Source organism: Cervus elaphus, chromosome 1 (genome assembly GCF_910594005.1).
Source record: "Cervus elaphus chromosome 1, mCerEla1.1, whole genome shotgun sequence".
NCBI lineage: Eukaryota > Metazoa > Chordata > Mammalia > Artiodactyla > Cervidae > Cervus > Cervus elaphus.
Genome location: NC_057815.1, coordinates 15,608,736 through 15,628,856, shown reverse-complemented (window position 1 = coordinate 15,628,856; position 20,121 = coordinate 15,608,736). Strand labels below are relative to the sequence as shown.

General features: G+C 39.3%; 2 protein-coding genes and 1 pseudogene across 9 annotated transcripts in view; 2 read left to right on the top strand and 1 right to left on the bottom strand.

Moving 5' to 3' along the window:
• LOC122684629 (poly(A)-specific ribonuclease PARN-like) overlaps window positions 1–20,121 on the top strand; it is a 201,210-nt gene that overhangs the window by 135,805 nt on the left and 45,284 nt on the right. For all 8 annotated transcript variants that reach the window (XM_043889219.1, XM_043889054.1, XM_043888969.1 and 5 more), the window contains one exon: window positions 7,871–7,968. In XM_043889219.1, coding sequence (XP_043745154.1) covers window positions 7,871–7,914 — 44 coding nt within the window. In that variant the 3' untranslated portion in view covers window positions 7,915–7,968. The remainder of the gene's footprint in view (window positions 1–7,870; window positions 7,969–20,121) is intronic.
• On the bottom strand, window positions 2,347–3,915 carry LOC122685014 (annotated as a pseudogene).
• Window positions 7,854–20,121, top strand: part of LOC122684914 (cyclin-Y-like protein 1) — a 76,618-nt gene continuing 64,350 nt past the window's right edge. Inside the window, exon 1 of the mRNA XM_043889577.1 lies at window positions 7,854–7,968. Within this exon, the coding sequence (XP_043745512.1) occupies window positions 7,935–7,968 (34 nt within the window). The 5' untranslated portion in view covers window positions 7,854–7,934. The remainder of the gene's footprint in view (window positions 7,969–20,121) is intronic.

Genomic DNA, 20,121 nt, shown 5'->3' with positions numbered 1-20,121 from the left:
TGACAGAAAAGACAACTCTTAACGTAAATACCTGGCCATTTGCATGTACTGTGCCTATGACTGCAGTTTTCTTAGCCAGGAGCCGTCTTTTACTAAACCATCCTCTCCCCCCAGAAGCCTGGCTCTGTCCTACTTCCATCCTCGCCTCAGCCTCAGCATCCGTGTCTCCAGGATCTTCTTAGGCTTCCTTTACAGCGGTTTGGGCCCCGTTCTCTGTATGGAGCCTGGTACCCTTTCTTAGCATACCTTGCTTCCCTGGTTGTCTTCCCAGATGGACTGGAAACTCCGAGAGCAGAGACCTCATCTCTTGTTTGCCATTGTGTTTTCAGGGCTTCGAGTTGTAGTGTCTGATGTTAGAAGTGTATGAATAATGTTAGAAGTGTATGAATATGTTAGAAGCTGAATAAATGCCATTCAAGGTGTCATGACTTAGAAATGCCTTTTTGCACTTGCTGGGTGTATCTCGTGTCTCAGGCCTTGTGCTGTGATTTCTGAAATGATGCAAATGTTTCACTGAAAGACACTGTAGAATTTGTTTTTTATCATGGTGATTTTACCGATGAGCGAGACCGAAGATATTTAATATGCTGCAAATCCTGTTAATGTTATCTTAAACAAATTACTTATTCATTTCAGCGGAAACACAGGGCCTCTTAGATCAATAACATAACATTGGAAAAATCATTAAATGCCTGTTTATATTGCAGCTTGTAATGGCTTCTTTGGCTCAGTTACAAACTATTTTTGATTTACATTTAAGGAGTTGCTTTTTAACTGACACCTGTCTTTTTTTTTTTTTTTTAATTTCTTCATCGTGCTGAGTCTAATCAAGATTTCTTCAAAGCATTTTCATGACTATGACAGCTCTTTCTCAGGTCTATCAAAATGATTAAAACTCTTCTCCTGAGTGCCATTTAGTTTGATTCCTGTTGCTTTTTGTTTCTTTGTTTTTTCACATTCTTCCCCTCTGTCTGGGAAGACAGCCTGTGGCCAGTGTGGGACTTGATGCCATGGAGGAGATCACTGAGCCTCATTGTTTGAGAATTTTTCTCAGAGTCATTGAATAAGAAATCACCTGTAATGGTCACATCTGAATAACTCAGACATATTTAGGATTTTTATATACCTAATGCAGTCTTCGGAGAAGGCAATGGCAACCCACTCCATTGTTCTTGCCTGGAGAATCCCAGGGACGGGGGAGCCTGGTGGGCTGCTGTCTTTGGGGTTGCACAGAGTTGGACACGATTGAAGTGACTTAGCAGCAGCAGCAATGCAGTCTTATTAAATGGGGGAAAGAGCTCAACAATATTTCAAATGTACTGGCACTTCCTAGTCTTACTCTCAATATTTAGACATTGTCTTATGTGTCCTTAGGCTCCTCTGTCCATGGAATTCTCCAGGCAAGAATACTGGAGTGAGTAGCCATTCCCTTCTCCAAGGGGATCTTCCTGACCCAGGGATCGAACCCAGGTCTCCTGCAGTGCAGGCAGATTCTTTACAGTGTGAGCTACCAGGGAAACCCCTTAAATACATTATAAGGCATTATCTCTCTGCCTGTAATTCTTATAGAAATAGCTTGAGGAAAATTAGCTTTTCATTTGTTTTGAAAGTCACAGTTTGGAACACACCATGAATACTACAGAGAAATTTTAAAAAGCAAAAATTGATGAAGGCACTGTAGAAGAGGTAAAAAAAACCTAGTGGTTATTCTGTAAAGCTAGCCCCCATTCAGGGAGTTACAGAAATTCCTGATATGCTGCCTTAGGAGCTTGTTCATGATGAGTTTACGGGGATGGGTAGATACCTGGCTTTACAGCTTCACTTCAGTCCCTAGTATGGGTGTGTTTATGTTAAATCATCCTTTTAAAAGCCCAGCTTGTGATTGTGCTGAACAGATAAACATCAGAGTTGTGATGTGGTTTTTGAGGTGATTATTCAGTACTGGATTTCCAAAGAGTCTTGCTTATAACTTTAAACTTCACCTGTGCTTTTTGTTAGCCTTTTAAAGTTTACCGAATCTGAAGAGGTACTCATTTGTGGGATTGATTTGTGTTCTCGTTTTTCCTCAGTCACTCTAGGTTCCTGACTTTGTTGCTTTTTTCAAAGAACCAGCTTTTGGCTGACTTCATTTTTCTGTCTTGTTTGCTGATGTCTATTTTTTTGGATTCTGCTTTGCTGTTTTCTTTCTTTTTTAAGTTGCTTTGGATTTACTTTGCTCTTCTTTACCAGTTTCTTTTTTTTTTTTTCTTTTTTCTATTCTTTTTTTTATTAACAAGCAAAATAATAATTAAAAAACACAACACAACAACAAAAACCTTAAAGTTGGAACTGTAATAAGTCAAACTGCTGCTGGAGTTCACAGATGTACCTGGGGTACATGCACCCTCATTGCAAGGCAGGACCTAGGCACATAACTGTGCATTTAGGTATGTAGGTGACCAGGAAGAGTCAAAGAGGTGGAAAACACCGGAGAACAGAAAGCATTAAAAGCTTTTCATCAAGCAATTCCACAGCGCTCTGCTCTTTGCCTCTGCTTTGCCTCTGTATCCTCTGTGGTTCCTGTTCCAGCTGAACTTGTGACAATCCCAAATTGTTCCTTCCTCTTTTTCAGCTTTTCGTCATCCTCTGACTTTCTGGAGATTGAAGAGACACTCAAACCAAACCTTTGAGCTCTTTCTTTTAGCTTATCCAGGTTAACCATAGGCCTGGTGTCACACGACAGACCTTTTGATGGAACTGGAGAAATCCCAAATCTAGTTGCCCGGGCAGCTTTCTTACTCTCCAAACTCACAGGTACATTGAATCATTCAGCTCTCCTCTGCATCCTCTCAGTCTGTGGTATTTCAGATGTAATTTTTACCACTTTTTTCTCTGCTGCCACATCAACCGTTTTTTCAGGAGGTTCTTCCTCTTTGACAGGCAGTTCTGAGGTCTTTGGTTCTTCTTCCTCTGTTTCATCTCCCAGTACCTCTTCTTCATTTGCCTCCTCTTCAGCATGCTCTTCAAGATATGCCTGGAGCCTGTTGATGAGATCTTGTTTTATTCCCTTGGTCTCCAAACCACGAGCAAGACACTCCTGCTTTAGTTCAGCGAGCTTCAGCTTATGAAGCTCCACCGTCTCAGTCGCCATCTTGTTACCCCTTACCAGTTTCTTGAAGTAGAAAGTTATGTGCTTCCCCCCCGCCCCGCCGTCTTCTAAAATATTTTTGAGCCTGGCTTCCAATAGCTTAGCAGTCCAGCCAGTGATCAGTCAGGTGTGCTTGAGCACCTTGAGCCGTTAAGGCTTTCCACTTTTGCCGACAAGGTTTGGGAATGTTCAGCATCCCACTTTCAAGCAGTTCATAAGTCTGCCCCAGTTTTCACTTTTGGGTGGACCTTCTTTCTCCAGTGTAAGTGCACAAGGCCTCACGCCCAGCCAGCAGTGTGTATGTAGCTAAGACCCTCTCCCAGTCATTGATTTTGACCTCTTTTTGTTTCTGATACAAGTATTTAAAGCTGTAAGTTATCCTCGAAGCACTGTTTCAGGTCCATTCCATCAACTGTACTTTGTGTTTGCATTATTGTTAAGTTAGACACGTTTTCTAAAGGCTCCTTTAACCAGGGATTATTGGGAAGGGTGTTGTTTAATTTTCAAGTACTTCGAATTTTCCTAGATTTCTTGTCGTTACTACTTTATAATTTAATTGTGTTGTTATTAGAAATTTTAGTATGATTTCAATCCTTTTAAACGCAGTGAGATTTGCTTTATAGCCTCATATAAGATATGACCTGTCTTGCTGAACATACTGTGTACACTTGTATGTAAATGCTATTTCAAATACTAAAAGATGATGCTGTTAAAGTGCTGCACTGAATATGCCAGCAAATTTGGAAAACTCAGTAGTGGTCACAGGACTGGAAAAGGTTCAGTTTTCATTCCAGTCCCAAAGAAGGTCAATGCCAAAGAATGTTCAAACTTCATACAGTTGTGCTCATTTCACATGCGCACAAAGTTATGCCAAAAATCCTTCAAGCTAACCTTCAGCAGTATGTGAACAGAGAACTTTGAGATGTGTAAACTGGATTTAGAAAAGACAGAGGAACAGAGATCAAATTGCCAACATTTGTTGGGTGATAGAAAAAGCAAGGAAGTTCCAGAAAAAATTCTGCTGCTTCGTTGACTAAGCTAAAGCTTTTGACTGTGTGAGTCACAACAAACTGTGGAAAGTTCTTGAAGACCTGGTAGTACTAGACCACCTTACCTGTCTCCTGAGGAACCTGTATGTGGGTCAAGAAACAGCAGTTAAAACCAAACACGAAACAACTGTCTGGTTCAAAATTGGAAAAAGAGTACAACAAGGCTGTATATTGTCACCGTGCTTATTTAATTTATATGCAGAGTACATCATGCTGGGCTGGATGAGTCACAAGCTGGAATCAAGATTGCTTGGAGAAATAGCCACTTCAGATATGCAGATGATATCCCACTCTAATGGCAGAAAGTGAAGAGGAACTAAAGAGCCTCTTGATAAAAAAAATTGCAAATCAATGTGTACTCTAAAAAAATGGAAACAACTAAGGAATATTGGATACATATTGGGTTTTAGGTGGCTTTAAGGAATTACAATTAATTTATATCTTATAATAATGGCATGATTATTGCCTCAAAAAAAAAAAAACCAAACCTTTATATGTTAAATACATAGTGAAGTATTTATGGGTGAAATTATTTACTTTAAAAGAATATAGTTTTAACAAAGATTAGATGAAACCAGAATGGCAAGATGTTTATAAATTTGATGAGTTGTGTTCTTTTCTTGACTTTTGTATATATTTGATGTTTCCATAATAAAAAGTTAAAAATAAAATCAATGAGAGAGACATTAGGAAGGAATAGTCTTCACCCTCTTAGGTTGGCTTCCCTGGGAAATTGGCTTAGAGATTTGCATGCAGGGCTCTTGAGAGTAAACCCCGTGGGAGATTACAGGAAGTTGAACTGGGCCCAAGGAGATGCTGGAATGCACTGTAGTGACAAGGAAGGTTTCAGTAACTCCCAACTAGAATGGCTCCTCAGGTCACCTGATCTCAGGGAACCATGACTTTATACACCTCTCACTACCCTCCCCTTCACATATACATACACATATTGATCTGTCTTTGAATTGTGAGCTGTCTCCAGAGAACAGGTATAACCTTGGAAAAGATTTTCTTTGTATCACCTCACACTGGTCAGAATGGCTATCATCAAAAAGTCTACAAACCATAAGTGCTGGAGATGGTGTGGAGGAAAGGGAACCTTCCTGCCCTATTGGTGGGAATATAAATTGGTACAGCTGCTATGAAGAACAGTGAGAAAAAAAAAAAAAGTTATGTCTGACTCTTTGCGACCCCATGGACTGTAGCCCTCCAAGCCTGGAAGGCTCCTCTATCCATGGGATTTTCCAGGCAAGAATACTGGAGTGGGTTGCCATTTCTTTCTCCAGGGGATCTTGCAGACCCAGGGATTGAACCTAGGTCTACAGTATTGCAGGCAGACTGTTTACCATCTGAGCTACCAGGGAAACCATTATGGAGAACAGTAAGCGGTTCCTTAAACTAAGAATACCATATATGATCCAGCAATTCCACATCTGGGCATGTATCTGAAGAAAACCATAATTTGAAAAGATATATGCACCCCAGTGTTTCATTGCAGCACTATTTACAATAGCCAAGATATGGAAGCAACCTAAATGTCCATCAACAGAGGAATGGGTAAAGAATATGTGTGTGTGGGTGTGTGTGTGTGTGTGTATATAATGGGATATTACTCAGCCATAAAAAGAACAAAATAATGCCATTTACAGTAGCATGATGGATCTAGAGATGATCATACTAAGTGAAATATGTCAGACAAAGACAAATATCACATATTACTAATATGCAGAATCTAATTTTTAAAAGAAATTATATAAATGAGCTTATTTACAAAATAGGAACAAACTCACAGATTTCAAGAACAAACATTGTTACCAAAGGGGAGATGTGAGGTAGGAGGGATATTATAGACCAGGAGCTTGGGATTAACATACACAAACTACTACATATAAAATAGACAGGCAACAAGGACCTACTGCTTAGTACAGGAAACTCTCCTCAGTATTCTGTAATAACGTATATGGGGAAAGAATCTGAAAAAGAATAAGTAGATATATATGTATAACTGAATCAATATGCTACACAAGTGAGACACAACATTGTAAATCAACTATATTGCAATAAAACAATTTTAAAAAGATACTGCTTGGCTGACAATTCCCAGAGAGAGGAACTCGAACAGATGCTGAGTGCTTTTAGCCATTGAAGTAATAAGAACCTCAGTCTTCATCCTGGAAATCTGGGCAGCTTACCCTGGCACCCATCACACTCTCCATTTTTTTTTTACCCCTAAACATTTACAACAATGACATTTTTCTCCTGTGTCTCATGCACTTGATGATTGTGTCCGTGTTTTGTTTTGTTGGCTGTTTGAGAAAAGTGGTGTATTTGCATAAAGAGAGCATGTGTTGACATGCAATAGATCTGTTGCTTTAAATTCATCTTGCAAGTGGTTTTCATTGAAATAGCAGGAAACTAATGTCCTTTTAAAACTTTATTAAAATCATCTGGATATGCTTAATCTAGTAAAAGCAGAGTACACGGCTGCTGGACTTCCTATAGATTTAGATATGGAGCAGAAAGAGGCTTAAGTGATATCCTACATTTGAAACTGTGTAGAAAGATGTTATTGGCCTCAAAAAATATGTCCCTTATGAAGTAGATTCACAACTAGCATCCCTGCACCATTTCTGTTTGCATGACTTTTTGAATGTCTCTGGCATTCTGTCCTACTTGGTCTCTTCATTCTCCGTGTGGGTTCATATACATCATTGCTGTTTTTTCTAGAATTGCTGCCTTTCCTTGTTCAGTCTAAGACTTTCCGCTTCTCCACTCAAGAAAGGTCAATTCTGAAGTGAACCTTTACAAAGAGCTGTATCACCCTGAGCCTCAGAATCATTTCAACTTTGTCTTCAAAAATTTGACCCTTCATCATAATTGAGTTCTACTTAGTCTAGCCATTTTCATGATTAATTATAGATGGGAACTCTGGGCTAGATGGTGCAGCCATGTTTAATGAGGTCACTCAGATGGTCAGGCCGCTTTCTAGGGCACTGTGATCTTTTACTTACTTTTGGCAAAAAAAAAAAAAAAAAAAAAAAAAGATCAAATAATTTACACCATGTTGTTGAGTTACTTTAGAAAAAATGACACCAGTGTTCATTAAGGATGTAAATACCTATAAATCCACTTAAACACATGCCTTCTACATTGAAAGCCACCCTGGAACCTTGATTACATTTGATTTTAGGGCTTTGAAATGCAAAGCAACACGCTGAACACTGTTGGATGAAACTGTTCTGAAGTGGAGAACTAGGAGGAAGTCTTAAATAGCGTTACTCCAGCCAACATACACAAACTTAACATTGCTTTTTGAACCTATGGCCATGTGCATTAAAGATGAATATTTTGCCTTTGAAAAATTAATGTCCCAGAGCTCTTGCAACCATTGTTTTTTTGTGAAATGGAGTATGCAAAATGTCTTTTAAAAATGCAGCCTTTTGGTGAATAGATTGTTTCTCCTCTTTTTGGGCTGTGTTACTCATTGGAAAGCCCCCTAAAGGAGCATTAAGCAAATGAGCAAATAGCTTTAAAAATCCTGTTACCATACTCAGAGGAACCTGGAGATGGATGGAGTCAGTGAGCGAGACCAATTTTCATCCTTGTGTGAAACAAATAAAGTGTCTCTTTCTCCTCTTTTCTTTTCTTGATCTTTTAAAAATGTAAAGGCTCACTGCTTTTTCTTGTTTAACAGATTTAAGTTTAAACAAAGAAGGCTTCTTTGAAAGGTCCAAGTAAGAAATGCCAAGCTAAGGAGGATGGAGCTGGCCTGGGAGCTTTGTGAGTTATCAGGTAAATGTTATGTCTGGAGTAGAGACTAAGATAACCAAGCCTCGTGGGGTCTTGGATCAATTTAATTTTGATAAATGACCAGTTTGGTAAATATTATTTACATTACTCCATAAGTCAGGTCTGTTTCTGATCCACTCATGTTTGAACAACTCGCATCATTGACTGTGGAAATAGCTTCTCAAGTAATCCCCATGGGCTGGCTTACCCCACTGTTAGCTCACAGTTAGAAGGATAATTAGGAATGAGGGTGCTTGGCTTTTGAACTAAAAATGAAAGCATGGGCAAAAGGCTCAGTAATCTATATTTGAAGCAGTTCTTGAGCCACAAGAACTCAATATTCCCAGCAATCTACAGAAGTGGTGGTATTTTAAAATTCTGCATCTGCTTTAAAAAATGACGTTCTTAAATATTACAAGATTTAAAAAGAAAAACAGTTTTTAAGCATAGTCCTATCCCTTTAACACACTATTTTATCTATCTGTATTTTCTACTCTCTATCTATATAGGTTATATGTTTATTGATTCACTCACTCCTTCATTCTGCAAGTGTTTAAATACTTAGAATGCATCAGTTAGTAGTTAATGCCAGAGATTAACCAACATTTTCTGTAGTGAGCCAACCACATAGTAAAAGGTTTTGAGGGCCACCCAATCTTTGTCACAACTTCTCAGGTCAGGTGTTATAGGGCAAAAGCAGTTAAAGACAATATGTGAACACACAGATCTGATAGTTTCCCCATAAAACTTTATTTACAAAGCAGGCAGTATGTTGGATTTGGCCAGCTGGTCACAGTTTAACTAAACTGTGGCATAAAACCATGGCATCCAAGAGCCAGACAAAATATTAGATAAAGTCCCATTGAACATACACTGTAATTGGGGAGGGCAAATAGTAAATAACAAATAAATGGTCTCAGTGAATAAATAGTACAAATGAAAGAAACTATTAGGTTGGTGCAAAAGTAATTATTTATGGATGCTAAGTTTTAAATCACTGTAACTAGGCTCAAACACATGTTTATTAATCAAAATAAGAACCATTACAATCAACACATTTTTGCCAATGAGAAATTAGTTTGTTTATTACTATAGCATAAAAACTTATGCTTTGGGATTCGATGAAGTCTTGGATAGCTTTTTCTGCATCCTGCTGGTTGTGGAAGCATTTTCCGTACAAAAAGTTGTCAAGATGCTTGAAGAAGTGGTAGTCAGTTGGACAGAGGTCACATGGATATTGCACCTCAGACAAAAATTGTAGCCCAGTTTGTTCACCTTTTGAAGCATTGGTTGTGTGATATGCAGCCAGGTCACAGAAAAGAATTGGGCCCTTTTTGTTGACCACCACTGATTGCAGGAGTTGTAGTTTTTTGTGCATCTCATTGATTTGCTGAGCATACTTCTCAGATGTAATGGTTTCACTAGGATTCAGAAAGCTGCAGTGGATTAAACTAGCAGCAAACCATGAAACAGTGCCCATGACACTTTTATTGGTGCAAGTTTGGCTTTGGAGATTGTTCTCAGTCCAGCCACTGAACTGGTCATCACTGGTTGTTACATAAAATTCACATTGTTGTTGCATAGAGCTGTCGCATAGGGTAAGAGAAAATGACACTTCTAAAAGAAACTGTTTATTTGATTTGCAGTCAGCTCTTGAGACACCCATTTATCAGCTTTTTCATCTTTCCAATTTGCTTCAAATGCCAAATGACCATAGGATGGTCGATGTTGAGTTCTTCAGCAACTTTGCATGTAGTTGAAAGAGGATTAGCTTCAGTGATCCTCTCAGTTGGTCGTTGTACACTTCCAATGGCTAGCCTCTGCTGCACTCCTCATCTTCACGGCTCTAATCTACTTTGCAAAACTACTTGAACCTCCAGTGCACTGTATGTTCATTAAAAGTTTCTGGGCCAAATGCATTGTTGAAGTCATAGTTGTCTCCACTGCTTTATGACCCATTTTGTGCTCAAATAAGATCATTTGAATTGATTTTTGTCTAACATCATTTCCCTAGTCTAAAATACATATAAAATAAACACCAAGGAATAATTCATTAGCAAAAAATATAAAGCAAGAAATGCACGTTAAAATAATGTATAACAAACCACATTTATTTAAGAATGTATTCCAATATCAAATGGCAAAATTCAGTAATGCAAAACCAAAATTATTTTTGCACCAACCTAATATTCCTTCCTCTGTGTCATACATGTAGCTAAATCTAATTGATGAGCATATATATGAAGGAAAGATATCAAGGTAATAAAAGATATCAAGATAATAAACTTTTTCTAAATTCTTTGTTTCTGCTTTGGACAGAGAAACCCAAGAATTTTAAAGTAGGGCAAAAATCAGAAGCAAGGAATGTAAATGTAAAGAGTGTTTGCCTTTTGGTAAGAAAATTTTTGTTAGCTTTAGGCACCCAGCTTTCTGGGTAGTCCTGAAAATCAGGGTCTGAAGAAAGGAGCAGACAAATGGGAACCTCATTCTTCCTGCTCAGGGCCTGTGTTTTGCCACTCAGCAGCAGCCCTTCATAATTAAGTCAGTTAAGAAACAAGGTAGCTCAGACATAGAAGCTCGTGTTCAAATCCATCAGGCACGGATTGTAAATGGCACAGTGCATGCAAAGCACAGTACATGGTACAACGTTATAAAGAGGATATACTGATGAATGTGACAGATCCCTGTCTTTGTAGTTGGAGGGAGAGACAGGGACCTGGCAGATAGGACAGATTGAAGGCCAAGGTATCACGTGATAGAATAGGGGTGTGTGTGTGTGTGTGTGTGTGTGTGTGTGTGTTAGTTGCTCAGTCGTGTCTGACTCTTTGTAACACCATGGACTGTAGCCCACCAGGTTCCTCTGTCCATGGGATTCTCCAAGCAGGAATACTGGAGTGGGTAGCCATTCCCTTCTCCAGGGGATCTCCCCAATCCAGGGATCAAATCCAGGTCTCCTGAGTAGCAGGCAGATTGTTGATCGTCGGAGCCACCAGGAAAGTCCATGATAGACTATATGGGAGGTCAACTCCTACTCTTCCCTCATCTTCAGCATAGAGGAAGGGCTTACCCCCCATCCCATGCCTCAGGAAGGGATTGCACTGGAAATATGTATTCCCTTCTCTTTCAGAAATATTTTCTTCTCGTATGCTCTTCCCCTGGGGAAGAACAGTAATCTTTCTGGTGGATGAGATTGGAAAAGTATAGAGTGCGGCATTTTCGGTACTCTTTTTTTTTTTAGATGCTGGTCATGGCAAACATATTTCTACGTGCCAGATACCAACATTTTCATTTCTTTAATCCTCACAGCAGTCCTGTGAGGTAGCACTTTATCATTCCCATCTTCTAGGTGAGGAGATTAACTCATAGAAGCTCTGAGGGACTTGTATGTCTGCTTGGCTGATGAATGGCACAGCCAGGTATAGTCACTCAATCAAACTCCAGGATCCTTGCTCTCAATTCCTCCCCTCTCTGGTTCCAGGGAAGAGTGAAAGTGTACTGTTCACTTCTTCCATGACATAAGCATACCAGAATCAGGGCAGGGTCCTGGTCTTGCTCGAAGCCTCTGTGTTCCTGATGGAGGCACAAGAGCAATTTCGAGGTGTAAATATAAAGGTTTCCTTCAGTTAAGGGTATCCATTGCTAGATTTGGTGCAAGTGGGCAGAAAAGCCAATCATGTTCTTAAATTCAGCAACATTGGTGATAAAGCTAATATTTCTATCTCTCTTGATTTAACTGCTGTATCTCTTTCCCAAAATTTTGGTGCCCAGCCAACTCAGAGGAAAAACGGTGATTAATTCTCACCCCAGACTCCCATCATAAGTATGAATAATAGCAGTAGTAAAAAATATCCAACAACAAATATGGTATAGCAGACATTGTGATGAGTGCTTTAGGTATGTATCATCTCTTTGCATCTTCACCACAATCTCAAATGAGTAGATACTCCATGTTATGGAAGAGTAAAGAGGGATTAAATTTTAGGTTGTCAAATAGATTTCTGATGAATGAGAGTGTAATGACTGTTTTATTGTCATTATGACATATTAATAGGCAAACCCAACACTTGATTGCAATGGTCTTTGATGTTAACTTCAAATAATTCTGCTCTTCACAGAATCACTGACAATAGTTGATGTTTAATACTATCTTAAGAGCATGCAAAGGTCAAAATAATTCACAGTACTGGCCAACAAATAGCAGAATGAAGTTAGGTTAAGACATTTCAGTAGAAAACCTCTTTTATCTGTCTACTTCTTCTCACCTTTTTCGGCATTGCCCTAGACAAGCCACCGCTGTCTCTCACTTGTTCTACTGAAAGAGTCCTCATATCATCAGCCACATGTATTTCGTCAGTGTCAGATGTCTTCTCCATATGCACAAGCGTGACCTCACTACAGGGCACTGCCCCTGACTCCCCCTTCAGTCCTGTCTCCTCCATTTCCCAGCTACACTTCAGTTCCTTGGCTATCCCATATCTTTCGTGATGTGATTTGTTGCTGTTGTTTTTCCTTTCTGAAATATCCTTCCCTCTTCCTGAAACATCCTTTGCTAACCCGTTTTCACATCCATAAGGAAACTTATCCTTTATGCTTCAACTTGAATATTGCTTCCTCCGAATTTCTTTCTTAGTAGCCCTTGTTAGAGGTCCTTGTGCTATCCCATCCCTATACTTCTAGGACTCATCTCAGTTTATATTCATTTGGTTTTTGTAGCTACTCGTTTTTTGTCTGACTTCATCTGAAATAAAGCTTTACAGGGGTCTGATCCGAATCTGCCTTGCTCACTGCACTGTTCTCAGTGCCAAGCGTGGACTCACCCAGTTTATGTTGTTGATCAAACTGAATATGGTTGCGAAGGTCGTGTCCTGTACGCTTCAAGGGTACTATCCACATAGATGATGATATCACTGATGCTCCCTGGAAATGTACAACACATCAACCCTTTATTGAATGAAAGAATGAATAAATAAATAAGTGACACCATTATTACAGAATTGCCTTATTGAAGAAAACTGTTTGATGCCCAGTATTTCCTAGAAACCATAAAATCGCATGTGGTCATATATGCCTTGCGTATATGTCATACTTAAGCAGTAATGTTGGCATTTTATGTATTCCAAGTGAAATCTCTTTTGCCCTTATTGAAATTCTGCATCAATTTTTTTCATAATCTTGAACTTAGTCCACAGCCCTCCAGGTGCCAATATAAAGTCCCACTTTAGCTTTTTAATTGTACAGAGACCTCATTCTTGACTTGCAGGTGAGAAAGAGCTGAAGCTGCATTCCATGTGTGAATCAAAATACATTTTAATACAGTATTTTTATTCAGTGGGGCCCCTGAGTAAAACCTGCAATGTATTATAAAATGCTGGTAAATATATATACAATCATAGAGGGAAGGAATGAGTGACATCCAGAAGAAGGTTATAGATCATAGTGCTGAGAGCTGGATTACCTGGCACATGGAACTGCTCATAACTAAGTGTGTATTGTAAATAATAAATCTTAACCATGGTGCCCATCTCCAAGTCTTTCCATCTACATGTGTGACTCCAGGCTTTGCTACAGTAGAAATTGAACTGTGATTACTACTGATAACCATTTATTAATAAATTTAAACAAGGAAGCAGTTTAAAAAATAAAATGGGAATTTGAATTGAACAAATTGTGGTTTCTTATAGGATATAATTGTAACATCACCTCCAATACTGCCATCATTTCACCTTGTAATTCACATTTGCACATTCCCCCAAGACACTCTAAGCTCCCCATGGCTCTTTAATCTGTTTTACTAACTTATGCACACTTGCCTTGCACATAGAGTTTGCAGATCTTGGTATTCATAGGGTGACTGAATGAAATTATTAAACAAAATGGTTTCATTAAACCAGACTTAAAATTCCACACCACCTCAAAAACATCACTTTATTGGCTTTTCAAACTGAGAACAGAACATTGACTTGGGCAAGTTTCTCACTGGGACTTAACCCATGAGATGGTAGATGTCTTGATGCACACTAAGAAACCCCTTCAGGAATGAAGGGCTTACCCATGAACTGCTGGGAGTGCAGTCAGATGGCAGCCTTGGTTATTTGGCCCCCTTTGGGAAAAGACTGTTAAGGAGAGCCACCAAGCCCTTCCCACGCATTCTCAGCCAATAGGTGGTCAACTCCAGCGTGTCAAGTCTGCATGCTCTTCCTCCATCTCAAGTCAATGCTACAGAGCCACCTCAGCTCCAGAACTTTTCTTGGGGTCAGCTGAAGCCTGTCCTGCGAATAAAACAGAGCTCAAGTTGTCCCTCTAGCCCATCCTTCCTTTCACAGGTGTTGATGATCCCAAGAGCACTCCCTAATAAATCTCCTCAATGCTAGTATTTGTCCCAGAGTTTGTTTCCCACAGAGCATAGTGTATAACCCATGACTCTATGTTTCAAAGAGTTAAAAGACAAAGGAATCAATTCAAGGAATATTCCCCCTTACTAGAACAATCTCAAAACAAGCAGTGTTATTATTTGTGAAAGTGACTGGGTCTCAGTAGCAGCTGCAGCAGAGAGTTGGATTTGTGCTATTCGTGTCATAAACAGAAACACTGTTGTAGCTTAGAGTAACCAGCAGCATTGGCCTTCATTGCATGGGACCACTGCTCCCAAAACAACACTAGGAATTTGGGAAATTATGGTGATGGAACAGACACTTAATTAAGGGTAGTGTCAGAGTTCTTGCATTTTTTTAACTGACCTCCAGAAAACTATATTCCTCTGATGCTTGGTTATTCTTTGATTATATTTAATTTCCCAAAGTGTGCAGTAACAAGACAACACTTGAAGAAATCTCTAAGATCTAGAGGATTAAAAAGTCATACATTTTCCGTAATAACTGTTACAACAAATGTAGTTCAATGATACTGTAGTATAATTAGATTTAATAACATATCATAATTATTGATGAGGCTTTTGTATAGAGGAGTCAGTGAACTGCAGGTTGGGGGAGAAGCCCAGCCCACCACGGGCAGAATTTGGCCACAGTCATTCATTTAGAGGTTGTTCCTGGTTGCTTTCATGCCATGGTGGCAGAGTTGAGTAGCTGGGGCAGAAGTTGCATGGCCCACAAAATCTAATATATTTATCATTTAGCCCTTTGCAGAAAGACTGTTGACCCCTGCTCTCATGTAGTAACATTTAATGATCCCAATATAGTATTAAATGAAAGGAGAAAAATTTGTTGAAGGAAAATAACACTCCATATGTACATATACATACATACACAAAACGTTATCTCTGGTCATTGAGATTAGAGATGAATATTTGTATTTTCTTCTTTTTGCTTTTTGTATTTTCCATAGGAAACATGCATTTTTTTTTTTTTAGTAACAAAACTAATAAATGCTATTTAGTGTGTAATTTTTTTCTTCAAAACCACTTAGAATTTTATTAGCTAGCTGTCTGTATAAAAAAAAAGTCATTTATCTAAAGTCCAGTTAGAAAGCAGCTCTGAATGTGTGCATACTGAAGGATTTGTACAAAGGATTTCATAATACTACTCCATGTCTAAGAAAATATGCAAACCATCAAGTTGCATATTCATAGAGAAGCTTGCCCAGCTACTGGATTAAGCATCCAGTTGGCGATCAGAAGCTTAAAAAGAGAACCAGCAACAACCCTGGGTTATTTTGTGACAGCTGGCTCCATTTGGTAAGCCTGTACACGTTGTGCTAAGAAATACGGTTTATTCAACTTCTGGTTTGTGATGCTTTTTAAATTCTCCCATCAGTTTTCTTGTGTGTTTCAAGAAGAAAATGCCAAAAAGCTTCCATTTTCCTAAACCAGGCCATTTCTAGACTAAAAAATAACACAGTGGTCATTAAAATAACATAGCTAATCATTCTTGAACCATTTTCTGAATAAATAACAAGACTCAAGTTCAATGCTGTTTACCAGTATCCTGTTTGTTTGTTTGTTTTTAGTTGGGATATAGCTGTCTTACAATGTTACGTTAGTTTCTGCTGTGAAATGAAGCAAATCAGCCATGTGCGTGCGTGCATGCTAAGCTGCTTCAGTTGTGTCCCACTCTTTTTGACTCTCTAGACTGTAACTTGCAAGGATCTTCTGTCCATGGGATTCTCCAGGCAAGAATAGTGGAGTGGGTTACCATATCCTCCTCCAGGTGATCTTTCTGACCTAGGGATTGAACCATGTTTCCTGCGGCTCCTGCACCGCAGGTAGATTCTTTACCACTGAGCTCCTGGGGGAGCCCCTGAATCAGCCATATGTGTGTATATATACACACGTATTTCCTCGCTCTTAGCCCTCCTTCCCATCCTCCCCCATCCCACCCATCTAGGTCACCACAGAGCACTCAGTTGAGCTCCTTGCCCTGTACAGCAGATTCCCATTAGCTATCTGTTTTACACATGGTAATATATATATTAATATGTCAACCACATCCTCTTAACAAACAAGAAATACTCTTTCCACCTATTTTCAGATGGGGAAACAGATCCTCAGGCAGGTTCAGTAGATGGCCAAAGGCTCACCAGTCTAATACATAACTTAGCCAAATGTCCAGAGGTCAAGCCAACTCTCTCTGACTCTGGAAATCTGAGTCCTCACTCACCAACCTGTGTGGTCTCCTGACCATCTGCATGTTTCAAAGCATGATATAATCCTAGCACCCATCTCCATGGGAACATGTAGTTGGTATTCAAAAATATCTGTAGAATGACCAAAAGACTGTGCAGTTTAGTCCATTCAGTAAAGCCTGGCACAAAGAAGTAGGAGTTGTAACATTAAGAAATATTAGGAGATCTTGGTTTTCATGTATAAAATTATTTGGGGAGAGTATTTTCAGAGTGGGTATAAAGCACTAGCAGACTGCTGTGTAATATTAGAACACTTCTTATTGGAAGTAACTTCAGGAAACTGTTTTGTATACACATTTTATAAGTCCAAATTGATTTAATTCAAATAAATATTAAACTTTGTATAAAAACCATATTTGCTTAACCTGTTATACTATGTCAGTATCACATAGAAAAATATCAGAATATGATTTTTATTTCCATTTTCTTCCACTCTCTTAGGCATTTTTAGAATGCTATTCCAGTGCTTTGCTCACTGGAAAACTGAGGCTTTTTTTTTTTTTAAAAACTCTATGAATTAAAGCAAATATTACTGTATTTCTGGCTTAGAAACTATGGATCTGTGTAGATGCTGGAAAAGGTGTATCTTCATAATGCATCCTTTCCTGTTCCTAAATCAAAACAGAATGAATCTTTGAGATTTGGAAATTAGCATCACTTAGTCACACCAAATAAAAGTCAATTGTTGCCAAATCTATTTTCTAAATAAAATGATGCATTTTTTTATCCTTCCATTGTGTAACAGTATAAAGAAAAAATAAAGTATGGGCTTGGAACTCATATTTAAAAGTTGGCAATTACCGCCCGCCTAGTTTTGGCAATTTGTATTTCTATTTGAAATACATTAATTGGTGAATTGGGGCTTCCCTGGTAGCTCAGCTGCTAAAGAATCCGCCCGCAATGCCGGAGACCCCATTCAATTCCTGGGTCGGGAAGATCCCCTGGAGAAGGGACAGGCTGCCCACTCCAGTATTCTTAGGCTTCCCTGGTGGCTCAGCTGGTAAAGAATCTGCCCGCAGTGCAAGAGACCTGGGTTCGATCCCTGGGTTGGGAAGATCCCTTGGAGAAGGGAACGGCTACCCACTCCAGTTAAAATAGAATATAATGTTTTTAAACCTTTACAAATGCCAGGCTTGACAAAATGCTGTCAACGTAGTTACTTTATCATTATCTCTATTTGACAGAAGAGAAACTTCTAAGGCTCAAAGAAATCAAGAAACTTACTCAAGATAACACAGCCATAAAAAAAGCAAAGCTGGGATGTGAATTCAACTATCGCAGCCTTTAGGGTAGAGTTGCACAGCCTCTAGGGTAGAGTTGCTCAACCTCAGCACTACTGACATTTTGGACTGGATAATCCTTTGCATAGGGGACTGTCCTGGGCATTGTAGGATGTTTAGCAGCATCCTTGACTTCCACACATCAGATGTCAACAGTACCTCCCTCTCAACAAGTTGCAACAACCCTAAATGTTTCCAGACATTATCAAATTTTCACTGGGGAAACAAAATCAGCTCTGGTTTATAACCACTGCCCTAAGACTCCTGTCCTAACTGCTGTGCTTTTCTGCCTGCCTTTCAATTTAGGTCAAGATCACCCTTCCAGAATGAACCCTTAGCAAGCTTGTCATAGTCCATGCATGTCTGGGCTTCAGCCAATTTAGTTTCTCCCTCATTTCACGTAGGAAGGAAATGCCAGGCGCCCACATCCTGGAGTGATTTAGGATATGTACCCAAAGCTAAAATTAATTTAAAAAAATAATGAATTGCCCTGCTCTCATTACCAGAAATTTGAGCCAGAAATGGATCCATGTGCTTGGGATGAGATTGTAAAATGGGGAGGGGAATAGGAAGACTTATTCAAGCTCAGAGTGCTTACTAATTTCACTCAGAATTAATTTGATGAAGAACTAGAATAAGAATTGCAAAGTCATCAAAGATGATGGCTTTTCCTTTATGACCCTTGGCTCCAGAACAAAGAGCCTGTTTTTGCGGGTTTTGGGGTTTCCAGAATAAAGGGAATAAAATGTTTAGGTAATGTTTGGATGGTTTAGACACTGTATGTACATTAGTGATAGGTCAGTTAATATCTGCACAGTTCAAAGAGGCAATTATTTTAATTTATAAATCACTTCAGAGGTAGGGAGCTGCCATCCATTAATGTGGTTTTTACAAATAAGAGTGCTCATTGTTACGTGTTTGTGTATGTGCTTTTCTACCCATGTCATTCTATCTGGCCCGAATTTTCCAACCAGATCGCATACCTCTGTGATTATGTATTTGTCTCTAGAGCACTGCCAAATACATAAAGCATTGTATCTGCAATTTGACCCTTGGCTGAGACCACCCTCTTTTTCGAGTTTTCGCTGTGCTGAAAGGTACCACCACACACAGTGTTGCTTCCAGAAAAGGACTTCTTATATTACACTCTAAATGGCAGAGTCTGGGACTAAGCCTCCCCAGGGGGTGACAGTGCCTCTTGGTAATCATTCAAAAAGGAGAGAGGGCCAAAGTGATTCTGGGCATGGAGGGCTTATTAGACACTTGACGACTGGTTAAAAGTTCCCAAGTGTCAACACAGAGATTTCCTTTAAAACCATGCCATAAGCATCCCTTTATTTTGTCTTATTTTTTTAATTACTAAATGACAAAAAATATCAAGCATAGTGCTCAATTCTAGGGGAATAAGAGTATGTAAGACAAATACAACCCGATGGGGGAGCAGGCAAACTAGGAAGCTGGGATAAGAGTGTAGACTGATGGTTGCAGTAATTAGTAAATTATAATGTAGTGGAGAGGCTACACAGGTGGCTTAGTGGTAAAGAACCCACCTGTCAATGCAGGAGATGCAAGAGACACAGGTTCAATCCCTAGTTGGGAAGATCCCCTGGAGAAGGAAATGGCAACCCACTCTAGTATTCTTGCCTGGAGAATCCCATGGACAGAGGAGCCTGGCAGGCTACAGTGCATAGTGTCTCAAAGAATCGAACACAACTTAACGACTAAGGAGCAAGAAAGATACTAGAAGAGGTGTTGTGGTTGGCAAAGCTTCCAGAAGGAAGTAACATCTTCTTCAAAGCTGAAAGATGAATGTGTGTTAATTTGGTGAATTGGAAGCGGGTGCGTTCCAGGCAGAGGGGTGAGGCATGGAGCAAAGGCCCAAAGGCAAGAGAGAATTCAAGAAACCAAAGAAAAAATGGAAAGATAGACAAGTGAGGGCCAAGCAGTGAAGCTCAAGGTCTGAGCACAGATAGGATTGCAAAATGTTTTCCAAGTCATGTTAGTTGACTTTATCGTAAGGGCACTGGCATGTAATGGAAATGTTTTAAGCTGGGGGATGATATGGTCAGATTAGGAAAACCAACAGGAGGAGACACACATGGCAAGGGAAGAGGAGAGGGGTTTGACAGTACATCAGGGAGAATAGTATACCTGTTGGCTCAAGGACTGGAAATCAATGATATTTGATGGAAGAGAATTAAATGAGTAAAAAAGATCTTGCTAATAATAAAGTCACTTT